Below are 22,535 nucleotides of genomic sequence, written 5' to 3' on the forward strand. Positions count from 1 at the left end.
CTCCCCGTCTCAAGACATACCCCCATCTTCTGTGGCTGCAGAGAACAGCTGTGGCTGGGCCTCCTCTCACCCCTCCACTGCCCTCCAGACCCCTGTCTCCATCCTGTCCTGGTCCACAGTACCCTCTGCCACAAGGCCCACACCTGCTGTTTCTCCATCCCAAATGCCCCCCTCCATTCACCTAGTTAGCTCCTACTTAACCCTTCTCACCTGTCAAACCCTCAGACCTCCTCACCAGGTAAACAACCAATACAAATTGGCAGAGTGCCATTGTCCTGTCCTGGGCTCTTCCCTGTCATGGGATCACTGGGTCCGTCCCTGCTGTACCTACTGCACTTCCAGGAGGGCAGGGCTGGGTCTCTGGGCTCACACCAACACAGCAGAGCACTGCGGAACAGAAGTGCTCAATAAACACAGGCAGACTGCACCCAGGCCCACTCCACACCAAGTATTCCTTTATCTTATAGTTTAACTTTTCATTATAGAAAATTCCAAAAAATACGAAAGTAGACAGAATAGTATGATGAACCTCTGTGAAGACGTCACCAGCTTCAACTACTGTCAACTCACAGCCAATAAATACCGTTTCGACCACATCCACACCATTTCCCCCAATGGGATTTAAATTAAACTTTTAATGTTGAGATCATGGTACAGTCACACAGAGGTCCCCTATACTCTTTATCCAGTTTCCCCCGATGGTAATATCTTACTAAGCTATACCAGGATGGTGATATTCATACAGTCAAGATAGAGAACATTCCCACCCCACAAGGACCCCTCCACTCCCCCTACACCTTTACCCCCTCCTAACTCCTAGAAAACACTAATATGTTCTCCATTTCTATAATTTTGCCATTTAAAGGATATTATGTAAGTGGAACCATACAGGATGTAAACTCTGGGGAATGGCTTTGCTCTGAAGATTCACCCAGGTGTGGCACCACTGCTGCATCAACATTCCGGTTCCTTTTCATTGCTGAGCTGTGTTCCATGGTGTGGATGGACTGCTGTCTATTTATCCACCTGCTGAAGAACACCCAGGTTGTTTCCAGTTTGGGGCTATTTAGAATAAAGCTGCTATAAACATTTCTGTTCAGGTTTTTGTGTGAGTATAAGTCTATTTCTTTGGGACAAAAACCCAGGAGTGCAACTGCTGAGTCACATGGTGGTTGCATGTTTAGTTTCTTTAAGAAACTGCCAAACTCTTTCCCAGAGAGGCTGCACCATTGTCCGTTCCCACCAGCAATAAATGAGAGTTCCAGTTTCTCCACATCCTCAGCAGCATTTGGTGCTGTCACTATTTTTATTTTTAACCTTTCTGACAAGTCTGTAGTGGTACCTCACTGTGGCTTTAATTTGCATTTCACTGAAGGCTAATGATGTTCAACAACTTGTCATGTGATTACCTGCCACCTGTATATCCTCTTTGGTGAAATGTCTCTTCGTATCTTTTGCCCATTTTCTAATTGGATTGTTTGTTTCTTTACTGCTGAGTATTCACAGTGCAAATATTTACTCCCAGTCTGTAGTTTGTCTTTTTATCCTCTTAACATGTTCTTTCCATAGCAAAAATTTTCAGCTTTAATGAAGTCTAATTTATCAATTTTTCCTTTTATGGATCATGCTTTTGGTGCTAATCTAAGAGCCTTTGCCCAGCCTGGACCCCAAAGATTTTCTCCTATTTTTTTGGTAAAAGTATTATAGTTTTCCTTTTTCAAGTTTTTGATCCATTATACATTAATTTTTGTATAAGATGTGAGACTTTGGTTAATGTTCTTTTTTTTTTTTTTTGCCTGTGGGTGCCCACTTGCTCCAGCATTATTTGTTGAAAAGGCTATCTTTCCTTTATTGACTTGTTTTGGCACCTTTTTCAAAAAAATCAATTGGGCATTATTTGTATGAGTCTATTTTGGGGTTTTCTATTGGTTTCTGTGTCTATCCCTCCACCAACACCACACAGTCTTGGTTACTGTAGCTATATAATAAATCTGGAATTTAGGCAAATCCATTCTTCCCACTTTATTCTTTTTCAAAATTGTCTTAGCTACTCAAGTTCCTTTGCCTTTCCATATAAATTTTAGAATTATCTTGTCTATATCTACAAAAAAACCTTGTCAGGAATTTGCTAGGAACTGTGTTAAAGCTATGCATCAATTTGGGAATAAATGACATCTGTACCAGGCTGAGTTTTCCAACCCATGAACATGTCTCTCCATTTATTTAGATATTCTTTTATTTCTTTCATCAACACTGTGTAGTTTTCAGCATATAGGTCTTGTACATGTTTTGTTAGTTTTACACTTTAGTATTTCACTTCTGGTCTATTATAAATGACACTGTATTTTTATTTTTTTTATTAACTTTTTTTTTTATGTGGACTATTTTTAAAGTCTTTATTGAATTTTTTATAATATTGCTTCTGTTTTCATGTTTTGGTTTTTTGGCCACGAGGCATGTGGGATCTTAGCTCCCTGACCAAGGATCGAAACTGCACCCCCTGCATTGGGAGGCGAAGTCTTATTAACCACTGGACCACCAGGGAAGTCCCGACACCATATTTTAAATTCAGGTTTCTACATGTTTGTTGCTACCATATAGAAATATAATTGATTTTTGAGTGCTTATCTTATATCCAACAACCTTGCTGAATTCACTTATTTGTTCTGGGAGGTTTTTTAGTAGATTCCTTAGAATTTTCAACATGGACAATCATGACATCTGCCAAAAGGGACAGTTTTATTTCTTCCCTTCCAATCTGTTATCTTTTATTTCCTTCTCTTGCATGGTGCCCCTGTAGAACTTCCAGCATTATGTGGAATAATAGTGGTATTAGCTGTAGGGTTTTTGTAGATGCTTTTTATTAGGTTGAGGAAGTTCCCCTCCGTTCTATTTTGCTGGGGTTTTTAGTCATTAATGGGTGTGAATTTTGTCAAATTCTTCTTTTGCATCTATTGATATCATGTGATTTCTCTTCTTTATCCAGATAATACAGTGGATTGCACTGATGGATTTTCAAATATTGAATCAGTCGTGCATCCCTGGAATAAGTCCCACCTGGCCATGGTGTATACTACTTTTTATATATTACTGAATTCTATTTGCTTCTATTTGTTTAAGCAGTTTTGTGTCTATGTTCATAAGGGATAATCAGTCTATAGTTATCTTTTTTGCTGTTTTTTGCTGTTGCCTTTGTCTGGTTTTGGTATCAGGGCAACATTAGTCTCAAATCATGAATTGGAATGTGTTCCCTCCTCATCTATTTTTTGAAAGGGATTATGTAGAATTAGTGTTAATTCTTCATTAAATGTTTGGTAGAATTCCCCAGTGAAACCATCTGAGCCTGGAGATTTCTTTTTGGGGAGATTATAAATTACCAATTCAATTTCCTTAATAGTTACAGGGTATTCAAATGGTCTGTTTCACATTGTTTACAATTTGTGCTTATCATTAAACACTACATAAGTTGTCTGTAATATTCCCTTATTGTCCTTTTGGCATCTACAGGGTCTTCAGCAATAGCCCTATTTCATTCCTGATGTTAGCAATTTGTGTCTTCCCTCTTTTTTGTCAGTCTTTCTAGAGGTTTGTCAAATTCACTGATCTTTTCAAAGAGTCAGCTCTTTGGTTTATTTTCTGTTTCCCTGTTTATAATTGCACTGCTTTCTGCTTATATTTTTTAGTGTTTCCATCCTTCTGCTTACCTTGGGTTTATTTTCCTCTTCTTTTCCTAGGTTCTGGAGACAGGAGTTCCAACTATTCATTCATTCAGACTTTTCTTCTTTTCCAATGTATGCATTTACTTTCATAAATTTTCCTCTCAGTACTGCTTTAGCTCTGTCCCATCGTTTTTGAAATGTTTTATTTTCATTTTCTTCAGTTCTACATGTTTTTTGATTTCCCGTAAGATTTCCTATTGGACTCATGGGTTATTTGCAAGTTTGTCATCTAATTTCCAGGTGTCTGGAGATTTTCCTGTTACTGAATTCTAGTTTGATTCCATTATGGTTGGAAAACACACTCTGTATGGTGTCAATTCTTTTTAATCTGCTGAAGACTGTTTTATGGCCCAGGATGTGGCCCACTCAGGCCCACTGGTCCCGAGGCCCATGGCCAGTCTGCCGTCTCTCCACCCCTCAGTCTTCCTGCATTTGTTTTCTATTTGCTGCCCAGGGTTCTCAGTTGTACTTGGCAAGATAAATAAGGAAAAATATGTCTACTCTATCTTCCAGGAAGCCAAAGCCACTTTCCCAATGGTAATTTAAAGCCAATATTCTCATTTATATGCAATTGGTATCCAGCTCGAAGTGATGCAGAACCAGGCATTGGGTACCTCACAGATACTACAGCCTGAAACTGCACAGTGGTCATGAATGAGGTGTTATTGCCTATATTTTTAGATGAGGAAACAGGTTCAGAGGTTACCAAGTATACGAGTCCCACTTATTCCACGACTGGACTTAAATCCAGGACCTCCAAGACTTTCCATGTGCTTTTTCAGTACTGACATTTTGTCACCACCAGTGTAGATGAGGAAAGTGAAAAACAAGCCCTTCCAATCTGACAATTTGGAATAAAAAGCCCCTGGCTGTGGAGTGAGGTTGACAGGTATGGAATCCTGGCTCTGCCACTGCTGGCTGTGAGCTCAGGCAACCTGCTCCGCTTCCCTGTGTCGATTTCCTCATGTGCAAATGCGGTAAAGGAACCAAGGCCCCTATAACGCGACCGCAAGACTGAAGGAATCCTGTTGTAAAGAAGAGGGGTGAAGGTAGTCCCGAAGTGTGAGCCACGACCGTCGCTGTGTCTCAGGGGTCAGCCACCGCCCACCCCCCGACTGGGCAGAGCACACGGGGCCCCCAGCCAGTGCTGTGTGCGTGTCTCTGAGCTCTTCCTGGGCTAACGTCCTCAGGGACTGCCGAAATGAAAGCATGGAAGACTCGGAAGGTGTTCTTAAGATTAAACGGCTCCAATTTCACATGTTTGCTTTTTGTATTTGAAATCAAAGCCCTACTTCTTCCGTGCGGACATCTGCACACCGAAGTTACTTAGACACACTAGCTGCACAGAAGCCTAATCCACACTGGACGTGCAGGGCCCACTGTCACACATGGACACGCTGGCCCATGCAGCCCACGCCTGCCCCAGGGCCTGATGCTCCAGGCCGGGACAGTCGCCCCGCGTCGCACACCGGGCACGCCGACCTCGCTCAGCCCCCAGGCCCTTCTCAAGTTCAGGAAGCGTTCGTGGTGCTGCACACAACGGCCCCAGCGGCCCAGGTTCGGAGCTGTTAGCGAGTCTGAAGGTTTTCTCTGGGACTTTCTTTCCTCAAGCTTAACATCCACCCTCTACTGCTGTCACCAGCATGTTTCCAATGCACCTGGTCTTGGAGTGGTGGGATCTGACTGAATTCCACGTCAGAGGGCTGGGTTCTAGCCGGAATCCACTAAATACGTTCAAATTAGCCATTAATCGCGGTCGACTCAGGGAGGAGGGCGCTGCGTGGAAATGGAGGCATGCCCCTCTGCTTCTATCTAAATTATTAAAACATAGAAGAACAGACACACGGCTTCACGTGTGTGAGTCCGTGCACCACACACACAGGAACACAGGCACTTCTCATGCTGTGCTCCTACACGTACACACAAACGCACCAACACAGCGCACGTTTCTTCTTACCCTTCATTTCGGTCACACCTGCTAAGAAAGACGTGCAGTTTAATTCTATGCTAAAAGCAAGCCTCTACGGTCCTAAAACCAGAAAGGAAATTTTGGAAGAAAAATGGCCCTTCTCTTAAATGACACATGGATCTCGTTTTCTCTGGAAAAAGAAGGAAAATGGAGCTAGCTGTCATCACTACAACCTCCCCTGCGTTAAGAGGTGGGATTTAAACACAATGTCTGCTTCCCCCTCCCCCAAAAGTGCATCTAATGAGCAGAAGTGGGAACCCTCACTCAGCTTCCCCAGGGCAGAAAAGCAGCCGCATAAGGAATCCACAATTACAGAGAAGAGCGATTTTCAAGTGTAAGTTCGGCTTGAGCTACATCCCCTCCCCACCTGCCCAGGGCCAGGCCTGTCCTGAACTCTCAAGGCAGGTGGGGAATGTCCATACCAGGAAGGGGTGCTGAGGAACCCACCACCGCCGCGTCAACTCCCTCCCCGGGGCCGGTGCACAGACAAATTCGACCCCGCAAGTATGGCACGTGCCCAGGGAGGAAGCAGACCCGTCCAGAAGCGGCCACTCGCTGGGGAGATCCAGGATGGTGGCCGAGAATGTAAGCAGCCAGGACAGGTCTGTGTGAGCGGGCAGCGGGCGAGGGCAGCTGTGCCACTCAGAGCGGGGAGCTCGCTGCTCTCTGTGGCCCCCACTTCCTCTGAAAAGGGGGGGTCGGGTGCTCCAGTTTCTTCTTTCAACTCCAAGTAATGCCACAAGGAGTTGAAAAGCACCGATGTTCGGCTGCTGAGAGCACCATGACCCTCCGCATCAACGCTTGAAAGTGCTCAGTGAACAGAAGAAAATAGAAGCACACCTGCAGGATGCCAGGCAGAGATTCAACACCATTGCTAACCCCAGCGGGCTACACAGCAGTGTCCCTGCACCTTCCCCAGCCAGAGCCACATTTCTGAGATGTGACACACGTGGAAATATTTCTGCATGAGAGGACATCCAGAGCAGAGGAAAGGAGGTGGGTTTCTTACCAGGAGCTCCTTTGTACAGACCGCTGGGGCTGCCCATCTGCGGCCCGGATGGGCTGAACGGAGGATAACGTGGGCTTCTTGTCACTGGAAAGAGAAAGCAGAGTAAGAGGCTGTTCCCTTCTGCTCCCTGAAGGGGTGGGATTGCACACTATGAGCTCTGCTTCTTTCTTACCATATGGCGTTTCTGGAGACACAGGAAATGCTGGTGTGGGAGAGATGGACTCACTGCCACTGATGGTTGGAGAGAAGATCCTGCCGTCGATCACACCCAGGTCTGAGGGATACGTGGTGATCACCGCCTGAAATCGGCAAGGGGGGTTGGTCAGGTGAAGGCCACTTCCAGACAGCTGGGGGCCCCCGGCACCCACTGAGCCAACCCTCGTCTGAGACTGGGGACAGGAGACAGCCACGGAAAACTGGAAGAAGCTTCAATAACAGTCAAGGTAGAGGCAAGTGTCTCGTGGTCAACATTACACAGCTCATAAGTGGGGTTAGCAGAGAGTTTGTGCAGCAGAGGGAAAGCGAGCGTTAAGTAAAAGAATCGTCACCTGTAGTGTGTTCACAGATACGTAAAATACCCAGTGAATTAAACACACAGGCACAGAAAAGAGGCTGGCAGGACACAGCCCAGATATTAACACTGGTTCTGTGTGTGTGTTAAGACTACTGGTGACTTTCTTTTCTCGTCTATTCTGGGTTCCAACTTTTCCACCTTGAGAGTCAATGAAACCCTAATTTCAAAGGGTTCATCGTTGGGGGGTTTGCCAACCTGTCTTACTTCAATTCTGAATAAAAGCCTTAAGGACGCCTCCCCAAAGATGCTCTGTAGATCTCCCCACGGAGCACACATCCACACTGACCCACTTTCTTCCTCCCACCCGGGGATGCCGGGAGGCCTTGGGTTGGGGACTTGGGGTCCTCTGCGATGACTTCTGTTTGCCCTTTGCTGCTGCCGTCCACCCATGGAGCTCTGAGACCTCTACCCTCACGACCCACCTGCATGCTGGGCCCCTCATCCCCATTCTACAGATCAGAACGCAGAGGCTCAGATGACCCCAGCGAGTGAGGTGCACGCCCGCACAGCTCTCTCGGGAGAGCGGGGATCCCACGCAGGATCCCGGCTGATGCACACCTGGGCTCCCCCCAACACCACCTGCCTTCAGGGAGGAACTTCGTTTGTGAGATGGGGACGAAGGCGGGTGGGGAACTGAACTGGCGATTTGGGACGGGGCTCAGGCCAGGTTCTGGGTGGCGGTGTGCATACCTCTTTGGCGCTGTCTGAAGAGAGGAAAGGCGCCAGGCTTGGGGCCTGTTCCGCACTGGTGGTCTTTCCCCAGCCGCACTTGGAGAAGGCTGCCTGCTGCCCAGCATCGTTGTCATACTGCTCGAGGCTCAGCTTCCGGAATCTTCCGCCCAGTGGCTCGTCACCTGTTAGGAGAGAGACACGTGGGCTGCAGGCGCTTTCATCATGGAGGAGAGCACTGACCCTCAGTTAAAACTGGCTTTAAAACTTCTCAGAGGCATTCTTTATTTTATTTTGTCTAGTTCCAGAACATTTTCATCACCCAGGATGAAACCCCATCCATAGCCATTAAGCGTTCACTCCCCATTCCCAACCCCAGCTCCTGGCAACCACTAGCTTACTTTCTGTCTCTATGGATTTGCCTATTCTGGACACTTCATGTACATGGAATCACACACTCCACATCCTTTGACGTCCTCTGACGTCTTTCACCCAGCGTGACCCTCTCAAGGCTCATCCTGTTAACTGTGTGAACTGCCGTTGTCTGTGTCCTGTCCGTTTCTCCCAGCGTCAGCTCCACCAGGGAATCGTGCCTGGCCGGCCCCCCAGGGCCTAGAACAGGGCCCGGCACACAGGAGGTGCTCAGGAAGCAGAAGGGACGGAGAAAGGCTGGGACCCAGGATCGAGGCTTCTTTCCCCTCGCTGACTGAGCAAGAAAGATTCTTGGTGGTGGTCAAGCTTCAAAGAACCCAGGGTGGGCCCCCTGATGGCTGCAGGCCCTGGGACTTAGTTTGAGACCTCTGCCCGCATAATCCATCTTCCCCTTCTCAGGGCATCTGCGGTCAACTTTGGGGTCAGAGTGCCTGCACCTTTCTTTATGACCACCAAGGAGGTAACAACCACTCAGACCAGAGACACAGAAATCTCTCCTTGAGTCACAAACCTAAATACATATCCATTTGCCTACACAAACGGTCACCTTCTTGATATGTTGTCCTGCATCTTTAAAAAAAATTTTATCCGTTCTTTGTTACCTCTGTGAATCATCTATTTGTTTATGCTCAATCCCAGTACACAGGTATAGTGATATCAGGATTGTTAACCTGCACACTTTTTATTTCAACGTGTCAAAGGAACTTTGTATGTCCTAGCTGGTCCACACCGGTTGCTCAGGGGAGCCGCGGGGGCTGCTGCACGTGGACGTGCAACCGAGGGGCATCCTCAGACTCGCGGGGCAGGGGGGAAGCAGCCCCGGAAACCGGCAGCTCCTGCGAGCCAGCCTACGCCTTCCGGAACCGGCTTCTGGGCGGGACCAGGCACCAGGACGGCACCCAGGGCTCTGGGATACGATCGGGCTGGGTGTGACCTACAGCACGCCGGAGCTGTGTGCGAGCCCTGTCTGCCCGCCCCAGTCGGGGCCAGAGTGGCCTGAAGGCCACTCCACCCGCAGAGCTTCGGGGCTGAGTGAGGACCCTGCACGTGACAGCTTGACTCTTAACAGCGAGGAATCCTGCGGGGGGCGGGGGGGGGGGGGAAAGAAGCTTAATTCAAGCGCCAACAGTCGGCATTCGCTGCCCCACTGTCCAGCGCAAGAAATGTCACAGATCCTCAGCCCGGCTCCAGCCACTAAGACTCACTTTATGGGGGGTGGGGGAGGGGGAGGGGGCTGCAATCCATCTGTGGAATCTCACGACTGGTGGTTTGGGAGACCTGCTGCAGGCTGTTAGGATGGCAGTGTTCCTATCGATGATGTCCTCTGAAAATTCAGACGCGTTAAGGGTTTCCCCTACAGTTCAGATTTAAGCTATGTAAACCCTACAACTGTGACGGTCACGATGACACTGCATTTAAAGGTGGGGTTTAAATTACCAACGTGCACGTGGCTCATGTGGAGAGACTCTGCCCACGGCTGTGAACACGCTGTCACGTGAGCACCCCGGCAAGCCTCGTGCCCCCCCACAGCAGGGCCTTTCAGAAGCTGCGTGGAATTCAAAGGCTGCCGCCTGAAGGGAGCTCTGTCCACAGAGGGAGAACACTCAACAGCTGTGTCCAGTGAGGAGCGGAGTGGGACTCCTTCGAGGGCGCCCCCCCCAAACCCTCCGGCTGCCCGAGGGTCCCTTCCTCGGACAGAGGCCAGCCGGCCACAGCCCTCCGTGTCACACGGGAGGACATCTGCTCAGTGCCGTTCAGCTGGTGACCCAGCGGGCGAGATCTCAACCCGGTCTCCGAGTGGCCGGCCCCTCCCAGAATCCTTCCACCCCTCCTGACATCCTTCCTCCGTTTCCAACAGCTGCCCGCTAAGACCCGGCCTGGAGGGGCGAGGGGAGAGGGCACTAGGATTTGGGATTTGGAGGCTCACGTCCACCCTCACCAGCTGGGGGATCAGCTGGGGGACACCCTCCAGCCCCCGTTTCACTGTGTGAAAAGCGAGCACAATGCTTGCCCCCTTCCCTCCCCTGCAGAGAAAAACTGGGGTGAGGAGGAAACGAAACGCGTTTAGCACATGCACACTGACACAGCGCCACCGCCGTCCCGTGGTCCCCTTCCTGCTCCCTCCACGAGACCGGCGCTGCAGGACTGGCCCCTGACCGCCACAGACCTGCCCCTGGATGGGCATCTGGAGCCACCGAGGGAGGGGGCGCCGGGAGGTGCGAGGCCGCAGGGAGAGGCTGGCCCCCCAGAGGATCGGGCTCGCGTGCTGTCACCTGGGCAACAAAGGTGCGGAGTGGGGACAGAAGGGGCCCGTGCGAGCCTGGCAGCCCTGAGGGGGGAGCGCCAGCGCCCTCGTCCGAGGCTGCAGGGGTTACACGGAGCACGGACCATCTCAGTCAAAGAAAAGCCTCCACCCAAGTCGCGCACTGGGTGCTCAGTGGCCCTTTAACCGACACCCGCAGCCCATCACAGCCAAGAGAGCCAGAGCCCGCGCTGCTCCAAAGCCTTCCGGACAAGGGATCTGGGGACGGGAAGACAGCTTCCGTTCAACATGCAGGATAATAAATGGTGTTTTGTGGAAACAACACACTGCCATCACTCCAGCACGCTGTGTGGCACGAAGCCCCAGAAAGGTGCAGAGAGTGTGGGCATGCCCCGTGACCTCAGCCCTGACCGCTGAACCAGAGGGTTCCAGGAACTGAGGCCCCATTCCGTGTACGTCCTTGCGTATAAAAACCAGCCTCGAGGATGTACTGCAAAGGCCCAGCTATAAAAACATGTCCAGGTGGCATCAGGGCTCAAGAGGGAATATGCAGAACTGAGAAGGCAGTTCCAGAGAAGGAAGCTTAGATTTTTTTTTTAATTGAAGTGTAGTTTACAATGTTATGTTAACTAGACTTTTAAAGCCTCTCTCCAGGTTCCCTGTAATAGTCTAGCCGGGGAGCTCAGTCTGTCATTTTAGCTGATTCGGAGCCATGTGTGGCCTCAGTCCTGGGCTTCCTCCAGAGGAGGCCCTGAGACAGCATCCGTGAGTGGTCCCAGAAATGTCCCTATGGAACACAGGGGTCTGCAACCATTTCTTGATGTTGTCTCTCTCAGGCACAAATGAAGATAACACATAGACTTTTCTTCACTTAAAAATCTCTCCTGTAAAGTGTTCTTTGTATCAAATACCACCTCGAGTGCCTTCACTGAACCTAAGTAATAGGGCATGTGGCTCAGCAGTTAGGGGTTTCATTCTTCAATAATCATGGATCAATACTTCACCGCTCCCCGGCCTGCAAGAGTGTGGTCACGGGCGGCCACCGAGGGTCTATGCCAGGACGGGCCTGGCCCACGTGGAGAGCAGGGGTCGGGGCACGCACACAAGCTCCACAGGGGACCCCGTTTCCAGGCTGCGACCTGCACAGAGCACCGCTCTCCCCGCAGAGTGTGTCTTCCCTTCCCAAAGAGGCAAAGATACAGGCACCAGGGTCATCAGAGGCCAGGCCTCCGCAGGCGACAGACCCTGCCCTCCTATCAGACTGCGGCGTACACAGGAGGGTCCCCAGCACCATCCCGACCCCAGGGTGATACTCCTGGAGAAACGAGGAGGGGTGCACGACGCAGCCGCGGCGCCGGGATGTGCCCGCACGTGCCCACCTCTGCCCGGGGGGAAAGCGGGAAGCAGAGGCAGGCCGCCTCACAACCGCCAGGCGGCGTACTGCGTCGTTGCTGCCGATGAGGAAAATGGGGTCTCGGGTTGAGACCTGCCCTATCCCACACAGCAAGCTCCAGACAGGCGTGTGGTGCCCCGCGGAGCTGACCAAAAACCCCCCACTGCACACTCCACTCCCCCAGGGCTGCTTGTCCTCGCTCGCCAGTGCCAAGCGAGGGGCGGGTCAGCCAGGAGGTGACACTGTCCCCTCCCACCTCAGAAAGCCTGCTCAGTGCAGACGGTGGCCCACAGGCCTGGGAGGCACGGCCCACCCACACAGACAAGTGGTGCTGTCGGCACCTCCACGATTAAGAATGGCTAACGCGGATGATGGAAGGGACACCGGCTGAGATCGGGGACCCTTCCTTCTGCCCACGTGCCAAGGAGCAGTTGACGCCCGCTTTGCTTCTCAAATCCTTCTACCCTTCAAGTGAATTTCAGATTAATAATGGCTTATTCCTTACAATCTCTGGAAACGGCCCCTTTGGCATTTGAGTAAAAAACACCGGCTGGGGGTGTAGTTCCCAGAGCAGGTGAGCGCAGAGCAGCCTGGACCAAAGGTAGGAGGAGGAGGGTTTTAAAGGCCTTCCTGTCCGAGAATTGTTGGTCTGACGGTGGAAGTGGGGCTGGGCAAAGGGCATCTGACCCCAGGCCCACCCACTGGCAGACGCCGGCTCCCAGGCCCGCTCGGGCGGGCCGCCTCTGGCCAAGCGCGGAGCAGTTCTGCCTCTGTGCCCACTGGACGGTCCGACAGACGTCTCGGGGATGAAATGAGGACAACCGTCACCGCTGAGCCTGGTCCAGGCTCAATGACATAATGCAGCAAAAGCCAGTGCAGGACACAAGCCCACAGCAAGAACCAAATGTGGAAACTGCAGCCACCAAACACGCCAGTGGAAGATTCATGCAGTCACTGGAAATCCTGTTTGATGGAATGTGAAGGAAGAAAACATGCTAAAACATTACGTGAAAAAGAGCAGCGTGGAAAAGTGAGCATGTGCCATTATATCTGTGAATTCATTTTGATTTTTAAAGATAAGAAAATGTACCAAAATGTTCACAAGAGGCTGTCTCTGGGTCGTGGAATTCTGGGCACTGTGAATAGTTGTTTAAAAAAATACCCATTAGGTTGGCCAAAAAGTTCGTTTGGGTTTTTCCATAAGATGTTACGGGAAGCCGGAACGAACTTTTTGGCCAACCCAATATATCTTCCAAAGTTTTCACTAATAATAGGTCTTACTTTTAAAATCAGGAAAACAAGATCCAGATCATCTTCAAGAAGAATAAGTTTTCTTTACATTTTGTAGAACTCCGAGTTGACCTCACAGACCTTCCCAAGTCCTTCTCTACTCGTTCTAATTCTAGTAGAACTAACTCTGTACTAGTACAAGCATACCTCATTTTACTGCACTTCGCAGATACTGTTTTTTACAAATTGAAGGTTTGTGTCAATCCTGCATCAAGCAAGTCTATCGGCACCATTTTTCCACAGCATTTGTTCACTTCGTGTCTCTGTGTCACATTTTGGTAATTCTCACAATACTTGAAACTTTTTCATTATTATTATATTTGCTATGGTAACTTGTAATCAGTGGTCTATATTACTATTGCAATTACCTTGTTTTGTATTTTGAAATTAAGGTATGTCTACTTTTTTTTTTTAGACATAATGCTATTGTACACTTAATAGACTACAGTATAGTGTAAACGTAACTTTTATACGCACTGGGAAACCAGAAAAATCTGAGTCACTTTATTGAGGCGATATTTGCTTTATGACGATGGTCTGGAGCCCAACCTGCAATATGCCTGAGGTCTACGCCCGTATTTAGTTTCTTTGTGAAGATCCACAAACACAAACGTGTTTGGTGTTTGATTAACCTATCATTCTCACAAGTCTGCCGTGTGTGATGGCTGGAGCTTCTCATCAGATACAGAGACAATCCTATGGGAGGTGGCTTTCTGCACCAATAAGCTCACAGGAGCTGTACAAGTTACCCTAACTTAAAGAGAGCAGGACTAGGGTGTCCGCGAGGTCGGGACGTGAGCACCGCTGGGCGGGGGCCCACACCCCTTGGGTCATCCAACAATGGCCAGATGCAGGCTACCCACCCTCCCAAGGGAGGGCCTTGATTCCATTTCACTTGACGAGTTGAACTGTATTCCAGAATCCACTCCATAAATCCGGCCATGGCCATATTTTTCCTTTTCAGTAGAGAAATCAGATCCAAGAAAAGAGGAAGGAGACTGAATGGAAAGCAGCACAGAGTCGCTGCACTAAAGCCCTGTGCCTGTGCCTGCTGGGACCCTGCAGGTGGCTCGGCAAACTGCCCCCTCCCGCGGGCCTTCCTCAGGCAAAGGGCAGCTGGAGCCGGTGCCCCTGCCCCTGCCCTGCTCGGCCCAGGTGCGGCCACTAGAAAACGCCCCAGGACACCACCGCCCTCCAAGTCACAGAAGCGGTAGGGTTCAGGGCAGAAACCATGGCAACCTAGGACCACAGAGTTACCAACAATCTCCAGGGACCCGCACGTCCCCGCACGAGCCCCGCTCACACTCTCAGCCGCGGTCTCCGTGGAGGGTCGGTGCGGGGGCGGCTCTTCCTGTTCAGAATGCTGCCTGCCAGTCTCGTCCTCGGGGTCTGCTTTTTTTCCACCAACACGTGGCATTGTGACGTGGTCTGCAATGGCCACACAACCAGACACGGCCCACTCCTGGCCAGTCCCTGCGCTGGTCTTCAGACCCCTCTCCTTTCCTCCTGCCACCGGACACGATGCACTCCAGGCCTCGGGACCCACCTACCCAGGCCGGAAAGGGGGGCAGGTGTCCCCAGGTTCCCCTCACTGCCCCTCCCAAAGACCTGAGAATCGCAGCGTTTTAACAATTCACTTTACTCACAGGTGGAGCTGGGGTCAAGGACACGTGCTGGGCCTGAGGGCATCCGGCTTTTCGAGGTGCTGTCTCAGCCCAAGCCAGGCTTGGGGGGGTGGGGCTGAGCTTCCCTATGGGATGTAGGAGCTCGCTGAGCCTGAGAGACAAGCAAGGCTTGGTCACTCGGTCATGCGGGCCACTCGTAGGGATGGAGCCCTGCTGAGATCGGGGTCGGGTACTGCACCCTTACACGGGTCACCACAGGAAAGTGGCATGGGGTCAGTGCGGGAAAGTTCGGGGGTGCTCAGGACAGAGCAGGAGAGCCAGTCCTCATACAGGGGCACCCGGATGCCCCCACTGAGCCCTGGAGAAGTGGGGTTTTCAGGCCAAGACTGCGGGGTGCCCGTCAAGCACTTAGCACCTAGCACTGAATTCAGCCTAATTAGGGAGGTGGGTGGCACTGTGGTCGCCAATTCACCCCTGAGCCAACAGAGGTGCAAGAAGCGACTTTCTCAGACGACTAGAAAACTGTAAAAATACTAGAAAATTGGATCTTATAAAGCCAGGATCCCCTTGGCTACTCTACACCGAAATACAGTGAACTCCCAATTACGCAACAGAGTGCAGACACATGGTCGTAGGTAACTCAGAGCACACTTGTATTTCCCTTGCACTGTGTTAGGGCAGATTCAGATTTATCCGGGTGACTATCTGATCCTATTTAAAGAGGAACTTGAGAAGCAGCGAGGTGGGGTCATAGCACCCACTCTGCCTGCCCAAATAAAGCTTGCACCTGCGGCAGGGCCAGCACAGGGAGTCACTGCCCAGACCTCTGGCACAGGACACCTGCCTGTCCTGGAAGTTCTACAGCAGGGGGAAGCTCTCCTGCCTCACCACACAGTGGGTCAGCCTCCAGGTGACTGGGACACAGGCCCAAGAGGAAACACGAATGTGAAACAGTGATTCTCAAACGTGGCCGCACATCAGAATCACACTAAAAATGCTGACTCTCGGGCCTCACTCCTTACCTGTGAAGTCACAACCTGCGGGCGTGAGGCCCAGGTGTCAGCATTTTTTTTAAACTCCCACATTTCCAATACACAGACAAGCTCGAGAACCAGGGCTGGTCTCAACCCTGGATTCACACTGGAGTTACACAAGTGGGGAGCATTTAGAAGAATTCTGACCCCCGAGCCACGACCCAGGCCAATTCAACCAGACCTTTTGGAGGCGGAAGCTGTGTGGACACCTTCAGCACCTGCGTTTTGTCAAGTTCCCGGGTGAGTGCCCTGTACAGCCAGGTGGCCAACGCCTGCTCTGACAAGTAGGTGGAAACTCATGAGCTCCTAGAACATGACCTTCATCTTCTATCTGGGCCACTGCAAGGTGAAGCACCCTTAAGCACCCTTAAACTATTTATTTATCTTTATACGATCATATAAGAATGAAGCCTGCATCATCAAGGCTTGCACGGATGGGTTCTGGAAACTCCCTCGAATTCCTAGGAGCAAAAACAATCACCAAGGATTCGTTTGGATTACTTGGCTCCAGAGTTAGTTTGAGGCCTCCTGACTTCAGCTCATTCAAATAAACATGTGCATCCTCTAGAGAGAGAGTGGAAAAGGGAAAATGACAACAAAAAGCCCAAACACTCTTCCCAGCTTAAATGTTCCCAGGATGACTTAAGGACATTTTCCTCCCTTAAGCTGAAAAAGGGATTGATTCACCGGCAGGGTATATTCTTGAAGAGCTGGGTGACATCTGTTGGAAATCCCTAGTCAGAATGCAGAATGATGTTGAAGACCTCGGCAGGAGCAGTCGTTCCTTCTGGGGTGCCCTCTCTGACCCGACCGACCCCAGAGCCTTAGGAAAGCGTACAGGAACGAGACCAGTGGGCTCCAGCAAAAGCACACCGAGAGGCCAAGTGAAAAAGCCTACCTTTTGGATTGCGCAAGTGAAAACCCTTTCCACTGGGGAACTCCAAAGTGCTTGGTTAGGTGGTAGCATTTCCTCTAGAATGACCTATTTAAAAGGGAAATGATTGTGCCCAAAAAGCTAGGAAGCATACCCTTCTACTATAAGAAATTTCAGGAATACGCTCAGGTTTTACTCAAAGTAAGCTTGTAATTTAAAGCACAGGTGTAAAAAGCCACACAGCAACCGAAAGGCAAGGAATGTCACTACTGGCCTCCGGAGATCTCCAAAGCGGACTTTCAAACATCTGAGGGGGCAGCTCCTTGGCAAGGTAACAAAAGAATTGCCACGTGGCCCAGCAGTTCCACTTCAGGGTATTACCCCAAAGAACTGAAAACAGGGGTTCAAACGAATACTTGCACGTGAACATTCACAGCAGCTCTATTCACAATCACCAAAAGGTCACCATCCAGCGATGACTGGATAAGCGCAGTGTGGGCTGTCCATGCAGTCGAATATCACTCAGCCTTAAGCCTGCAAAACCTTATGCTGAGTGAAAGAGGCCCGACTCAAAAGGCCACGTATCATACGATTCCATTTATGTGAAATGTCCGGAAGAGGCGAATCCCTAGAGACAGAAAACAGATTAGGGGCTGCCAGGGGCTCGGGGAGAGTGGAATGGGGGTGACTGACCATGGGTACAGATTTCCTTTTGAAATAACAGAAGTGCTCTGGAGCTAGACAGTGGTAATGGTTGTACAACATTGTGAAGGTACTTAATGCCACTTAATTGTACATTTTTAAATGGTTAAAATGGTAAATTTTACATTAGGTGCATGTTTCCCCAATAAAAAAGATGTGAGGGGGTGATTTCTGTTTCCTAGGCTGGCCTGCCCAAGGGTTTTCACCTTGAGATGCACGTTATTTTATTTTAAATTGCTTTCTTTTTATTTACCCTTTTAACACGAGGGTTAGGGTGTTACATAGGTTTTTTTAAATTATGTGTTTAACTAGTTTGCATCAGCTATGACTGATTTCAGGGTAGTGAACATGGCATCAGAAAACAGATGTTCTAAAAACAGAACCATGGCCTTGAGGGGTTGAGAACCACAGCTGCAGGCTGGCCCAGGTGGTCCAGAGCAGGCAGGAGAGGCCGCAACTCCAGGCCTCTCAGGGACGTCGGGAGACGCCCGTCAAGGAGACCAGGTGGGGCACCCGAATCTGCCTGTTTGTGTGGTGAGGGTCGCTGCAGCAAAAGGAACTGATTCATCAACTCTCAGATTTATAATGTGCCTTTTTTTTTTTTTAATTTATTGATTTGTATTTATTTTTGGCTGCACTGGGTCTTCATTGCTGCTGCATGGGCTTCCTCTAGTTGCGGCGAGCAGGGGCTGCTCTTCGTTGCGGCGTGCAGGCTTCTCTTGTTGCAGAGCATGGCCTCTAGGCGCGTGGGCTTCAGTAGTTGTGGCACATGGGCTTCAGTAGTTGTGGCGCATTGGCTTCAGTAGTTGTGGCACATGGCTTCAGTAGTTGTGGCACACAGGCTCAGTAGTTGTGGCTCGCAGGCTCTAGAGCACAGGCTCAGTAGTTGCGGTGCACGGGCTTAGTTGCTCCACGGCATGTGGGATCTTCCCAGACCAGGGCTCGAACCCGTGTCCCCTGCATTGGCAGGCGGATTCTTAACCACTGAGCCGCCAGGGAAGCCCTATAATGTGCTTTTATGCAATGAAAGAAAGTAGTTGCAACAACAGCTTCCAGCAGCAACCGTGCATTTCTCACTCTGAAGTCTTTTCCAAACTAGAAGCATGCAGAGCTCCCATGATCAGAGCGGGCAGCCAGAAACTCTAACCGCAAGCCCCTTCCAGATGGTATGACCGCGAGCCCCTTCCAGACGGTGTGATCGCGAGCCCCTTCCAGAACGGTGTGATCGAGAGCCCTTTCCAGACGGTGTGATCGAGAGCCCCTTCCAGAACGGTGTGATCGCGAGCCCCTTCCAGACGGTGTGATCGAGAGCCCCTTCCAGAACGGTGTGATCGAGAGCCCCTTCCAGACGGTGTGATCGAGAGCCCCTTCCAGACGGTGTGATCGCGAGCCCCTTCCAGAATAGTGTGATCGCGAGCCCCTTCCAGAACTGTGTGATCGCGAGCCCCTTCCAGAACGGTGTGATCGGGACCCTATGCATGGAAGGAGGGAGGGGAAAGGGAGGGAAGCGGCGGCAGGGAGACAGCGTCCGGCAGACACCCACAGAGCAGTCCATGACTTTGAGAGACTCCAAGGGATGCAAAGATGCATACACAAAGCAGATCAATTAAGAAATTATTCTGGGCTTTAAAAATGTACTCCCTTTCTTTGTGTTAAAAAACACATAGCATTACGTTTACCACCCTGACCATTTTTAAGTGCACGGTTCAATGATGTTAAGCATATTCAGATTGTTCTGCAACAGATCTCTGTAACTTTCTCATCTCGCAATACCGAATGAAAAATGACTCAACTGAAGGGGTATGGACACATTTCCTGAAGCTCTACTCTGCTACAGCTTTTCAGATGACATGAGTGAACCCAAACCCAGACTGCATTAGACTTGTGAGCATAACACCCGCCATCTAAAGGTTTGTCTATGGCCAGGCCACCGTCACCGTTTGAAACCCACCGAAAGAGAACCAAAACGTAGTTCCAGTGAGTTCGTACTTTGTGTTTCCCAGAGGAAACCAGTGGAGATCATCCTTCACTCTCTTATTACTGAGGTCGCCTGCAGCTGCCAAGGGTGGGACAAGCCCTCTCCTGCCAAGGACACAGAGCTGCTGGTCCCACACGCTCTGCTGCCGGCTCCTGCAGGGACGCCAGGACCTGCCCCCTGGACACAGGAGCACCCCCTGACCTGAAAACAGTCACCTTGCCTTCGAAGGGCGATGCGGAAAGGCCTGAGGGTGGAGAGAAAAGACCTGAGCCCTCGCTCTTTGCTCACCACGTCCCCAGACCACACAGTCTGCAGCAGGTTCTGACCCTGATCCGGGACCCTCTTCCCGGAAAGGCCTAAGAACTAACACAGGCTGGCCACGCAGGAAGAGCCCATGGGCCAAGTCTGAGCCTGAGTCACCCGCCCGCTCTGACCTCGCGCTTCCTCTCTGTGACTGGACGCCATCCGCCGTCTCATTTGACCAGAGGAACCAGTAGTGCCTTGAGCAGGGGCGATGCTGGTGGAGGCTTCTTGGTTTTGTGAAGCCCAGCTCCTCTGGAGGCACGGGGGCCGCCCCAGGGCCTCAGAGGTGGAGGAGCCGCCTCGCAGCACCTGGCCGGGGTCCACGGCAGGCCTGAATCCTGCTGCCGTGCGTGACGCCGGGGTCAGCCTGAGATGCCTTTCTCCAGCCGTCAGCACCTGCGGCCTCGGGGAACAGAGGAAATCCTGAGGGCGGGCATTCTGTCTCATGGCGGACGTGGCCAGGGTCCACGCTCACCCCTTCTTCCCTCGTCTCCGTGCACCTGGATTCCCGGTCCTCGAACACAGCTGCACTTCCGCACACCTGGGCCCCGCCTCTCCCCGGCATCTGCACAGCCTCCACTGAACGTGCTCCTGGAGAGGCCCCGCTCTCCACTCCCCGATGCCCCCGGCTCTCCTGTCGTGCCCCTGTGGGCTCGTGCCGCTGCAGCTCCTGCCCGCGCTCAGGGACCCTACACTCACGCTGTGGACCCACAGCTGAGGCTCTCAGGTTCTCACACTGGATCCCTTTGGTTTGGGTTTAACATATAATATTTTTTTAAATAAATTTATTTATTTATTTGTTTTTGTTTTTGGCTGCATTGGGTCTTTGTTGCTGCACGCGGGCTTTCTCTAATTGTGGTGAGCGGGGGCTATTCTTCGTTGCGGTGCGCGGGCTTCTCATTGCAGTGGCTTCTCTTGTTGTGGAGCACGGGCTCTAGGCGCGTGGGCTTCAGTAGTTGTGGCACGTGGGCTCAGTAGTTGTGGCTCGCGGGCTCTAGAGCGCAGGCTCTGTAGTTGCGGCGCACGGGCTTAGTTGCTCCGCGGCATGTGGGATCTTCCCAGACCAGGGCTCGAACCCGTGTCCCCTGCACTGGCAGGCGGATTCTTAACCACTGTGCCACCAGGGAAGCCCCTTTAACATATAATTTAAATTGACAGGCTTTGCACTATCAAATACTGAAAGTTGATACTCACTGTGAATTTCCTTCCGCATAAATGAGTCCTGTGACACGGGTGAGCACTCGTGCAGGGGTGTCTGTGTCTGCAGAAGCACACGAGGAGCTCTGGCACAGTGTCCTAGTGCCATCTGCCAGCAGAACACGGGGTCTGCCAGGGTCCAACAATTGTGGGCTGGGGGTTGATGTACCACGAATAAAATATTTTGACAACAGGAAACAAGGAGCTCATAGGTATGAGGAAAACAACAGCTGGCTTCCTGCCATCTAGGGAATCATAAACTTCACAGATTGAGTCATTTCTTTTGTTACTTGGGTACTATCAGTTGAAATCTCCCCTCATTTAAAAAATGTGATCCAAGAAACCCACCGTTGAGCAGGGCTGCAGTACAGCTGGGCGACCTGGGGGCTGGGGCAGCATGAGGCCACAGCAGCGCCCAGACGGGTCTGGTGTCAGCCCAGAGCAGGGGAGCTGCAGCGGTGCTGAGCGCCTACAGGGAGTGAAACGCCTCCACATTTCACCCCGTTTTACAAGGTCTCCCAGGGCTTTCTGAGACCCCACCTGTGGGGGCCACTCTCGCTTCATGGGTGGGGACTGGTGCCCCACACTGCCCGTGATAAACCTCGCTCAGGTCCCCGTGCCAATTCAGCAGAGACACATGGGTCTTTGGAGGGTCACCTGCATTCCCACCAGCACCAGATCCCCTCTATTTACAAACATTCCCACGTGTCAGGAAACAAAATGAGTAAGTCACTGGCACTGCCCTCCAGGGGTTTCGATCTGGTGGCAAAAACTGAGTTTAGTGGAATAAGGGCTCAGTCATGAGATGCGTAGTGAGACAGATGGAGGCTGTTTACACATTATGGTGGGCATGAAGGTCAGGGGTGATGCAGACAAGCTTCAACATAGCACCTAGAACGGGGCAGGAGCTATGTGGCAGTGCTCACTATCTTCTTTACCATCACCATCACCATCACCACCATCACCACCATCATCATCATCATCACCACCATCATCACCATGACCACCATCATGACCATCACCACCATCATGATCATCACCACCACCATCACCACCATCATCATCACCACCATCACCATCACCCTCACCACCATCATCACCATCACCACCATCATCATCATCATCATCATCATCATCACTATCACCACCATCATTATCCCTACCACCACCACCATCACCATCACCACCATCATCATCACCACCATCACCACCATCATCATCACCACCATCACCACCATCATCACCATGACCACCATCATGACCATCACCACCACCATCATCATTACCACCACCACCATCATCATCATCATCATCATCATCATCACTATCACCACCATCATTATCCCTACCACCACCACCATCACCATCACCACCATCATCATCACCACCATCACCACCATCATCATCACCACCATCACCACCATCATCACCATGACCACCATCATGACCATCACCACCACCATCATCATCACCACCACCACCATCATCATCATCATCACCACCA

At 50.9% G+C, this 22,535-nt stretch overlaps 1 protein-coding gene across 9 annotated transcripts in view; it reads right to left on the bottom strand.

The window, feature by feature from the left end:
- The window catches only part of TNS3 (tensin 3), a 237,493-nt gene that overhangs the window by 49,512 nt on the left and 165,446 nt on the right, over positions 1-22,535 (bottom strand). For all 9 annotated transcript variants that reach the window (XM_059934302.1, XM_059934295.1, XM_059934298.1 and 6 more), the window contains 3 exons: positions 7,962-8,125; positions 6,870-6,996; positions 6,698-6,781 (listed from right to left, as the gene is read on the bottom strand). In XM_059934302.1, coding sequence (XP_059790285.1) covers positions 6,698-6,781; positions 6,870-6,996; positions 7,962-8,125 — 375 coding nt within the window. The remainder of the gene's footprint in view (positions 1-6,697; positions 6,782-6,869; positions 6,997-7,961; positions 8,126-22,535) is intronic.

This window comes from Balaenoptera ricei, chromosome 9 (genome assembly GCF_028023285.1).
Source record: "Balaenoptera ricei isolate mBalRic1 chromosome 9, mBalRic1.hap2, whole genome shotgun sequence".
In the NCBI taxonomy this organism is placed as follows: domain Eukaryota; kingdom Metazoa; phylum Chordata; class Mammalia; order Artiodactyla; family Balaenopteridae; genus Balaenoptera; species Balaenoptera ricei.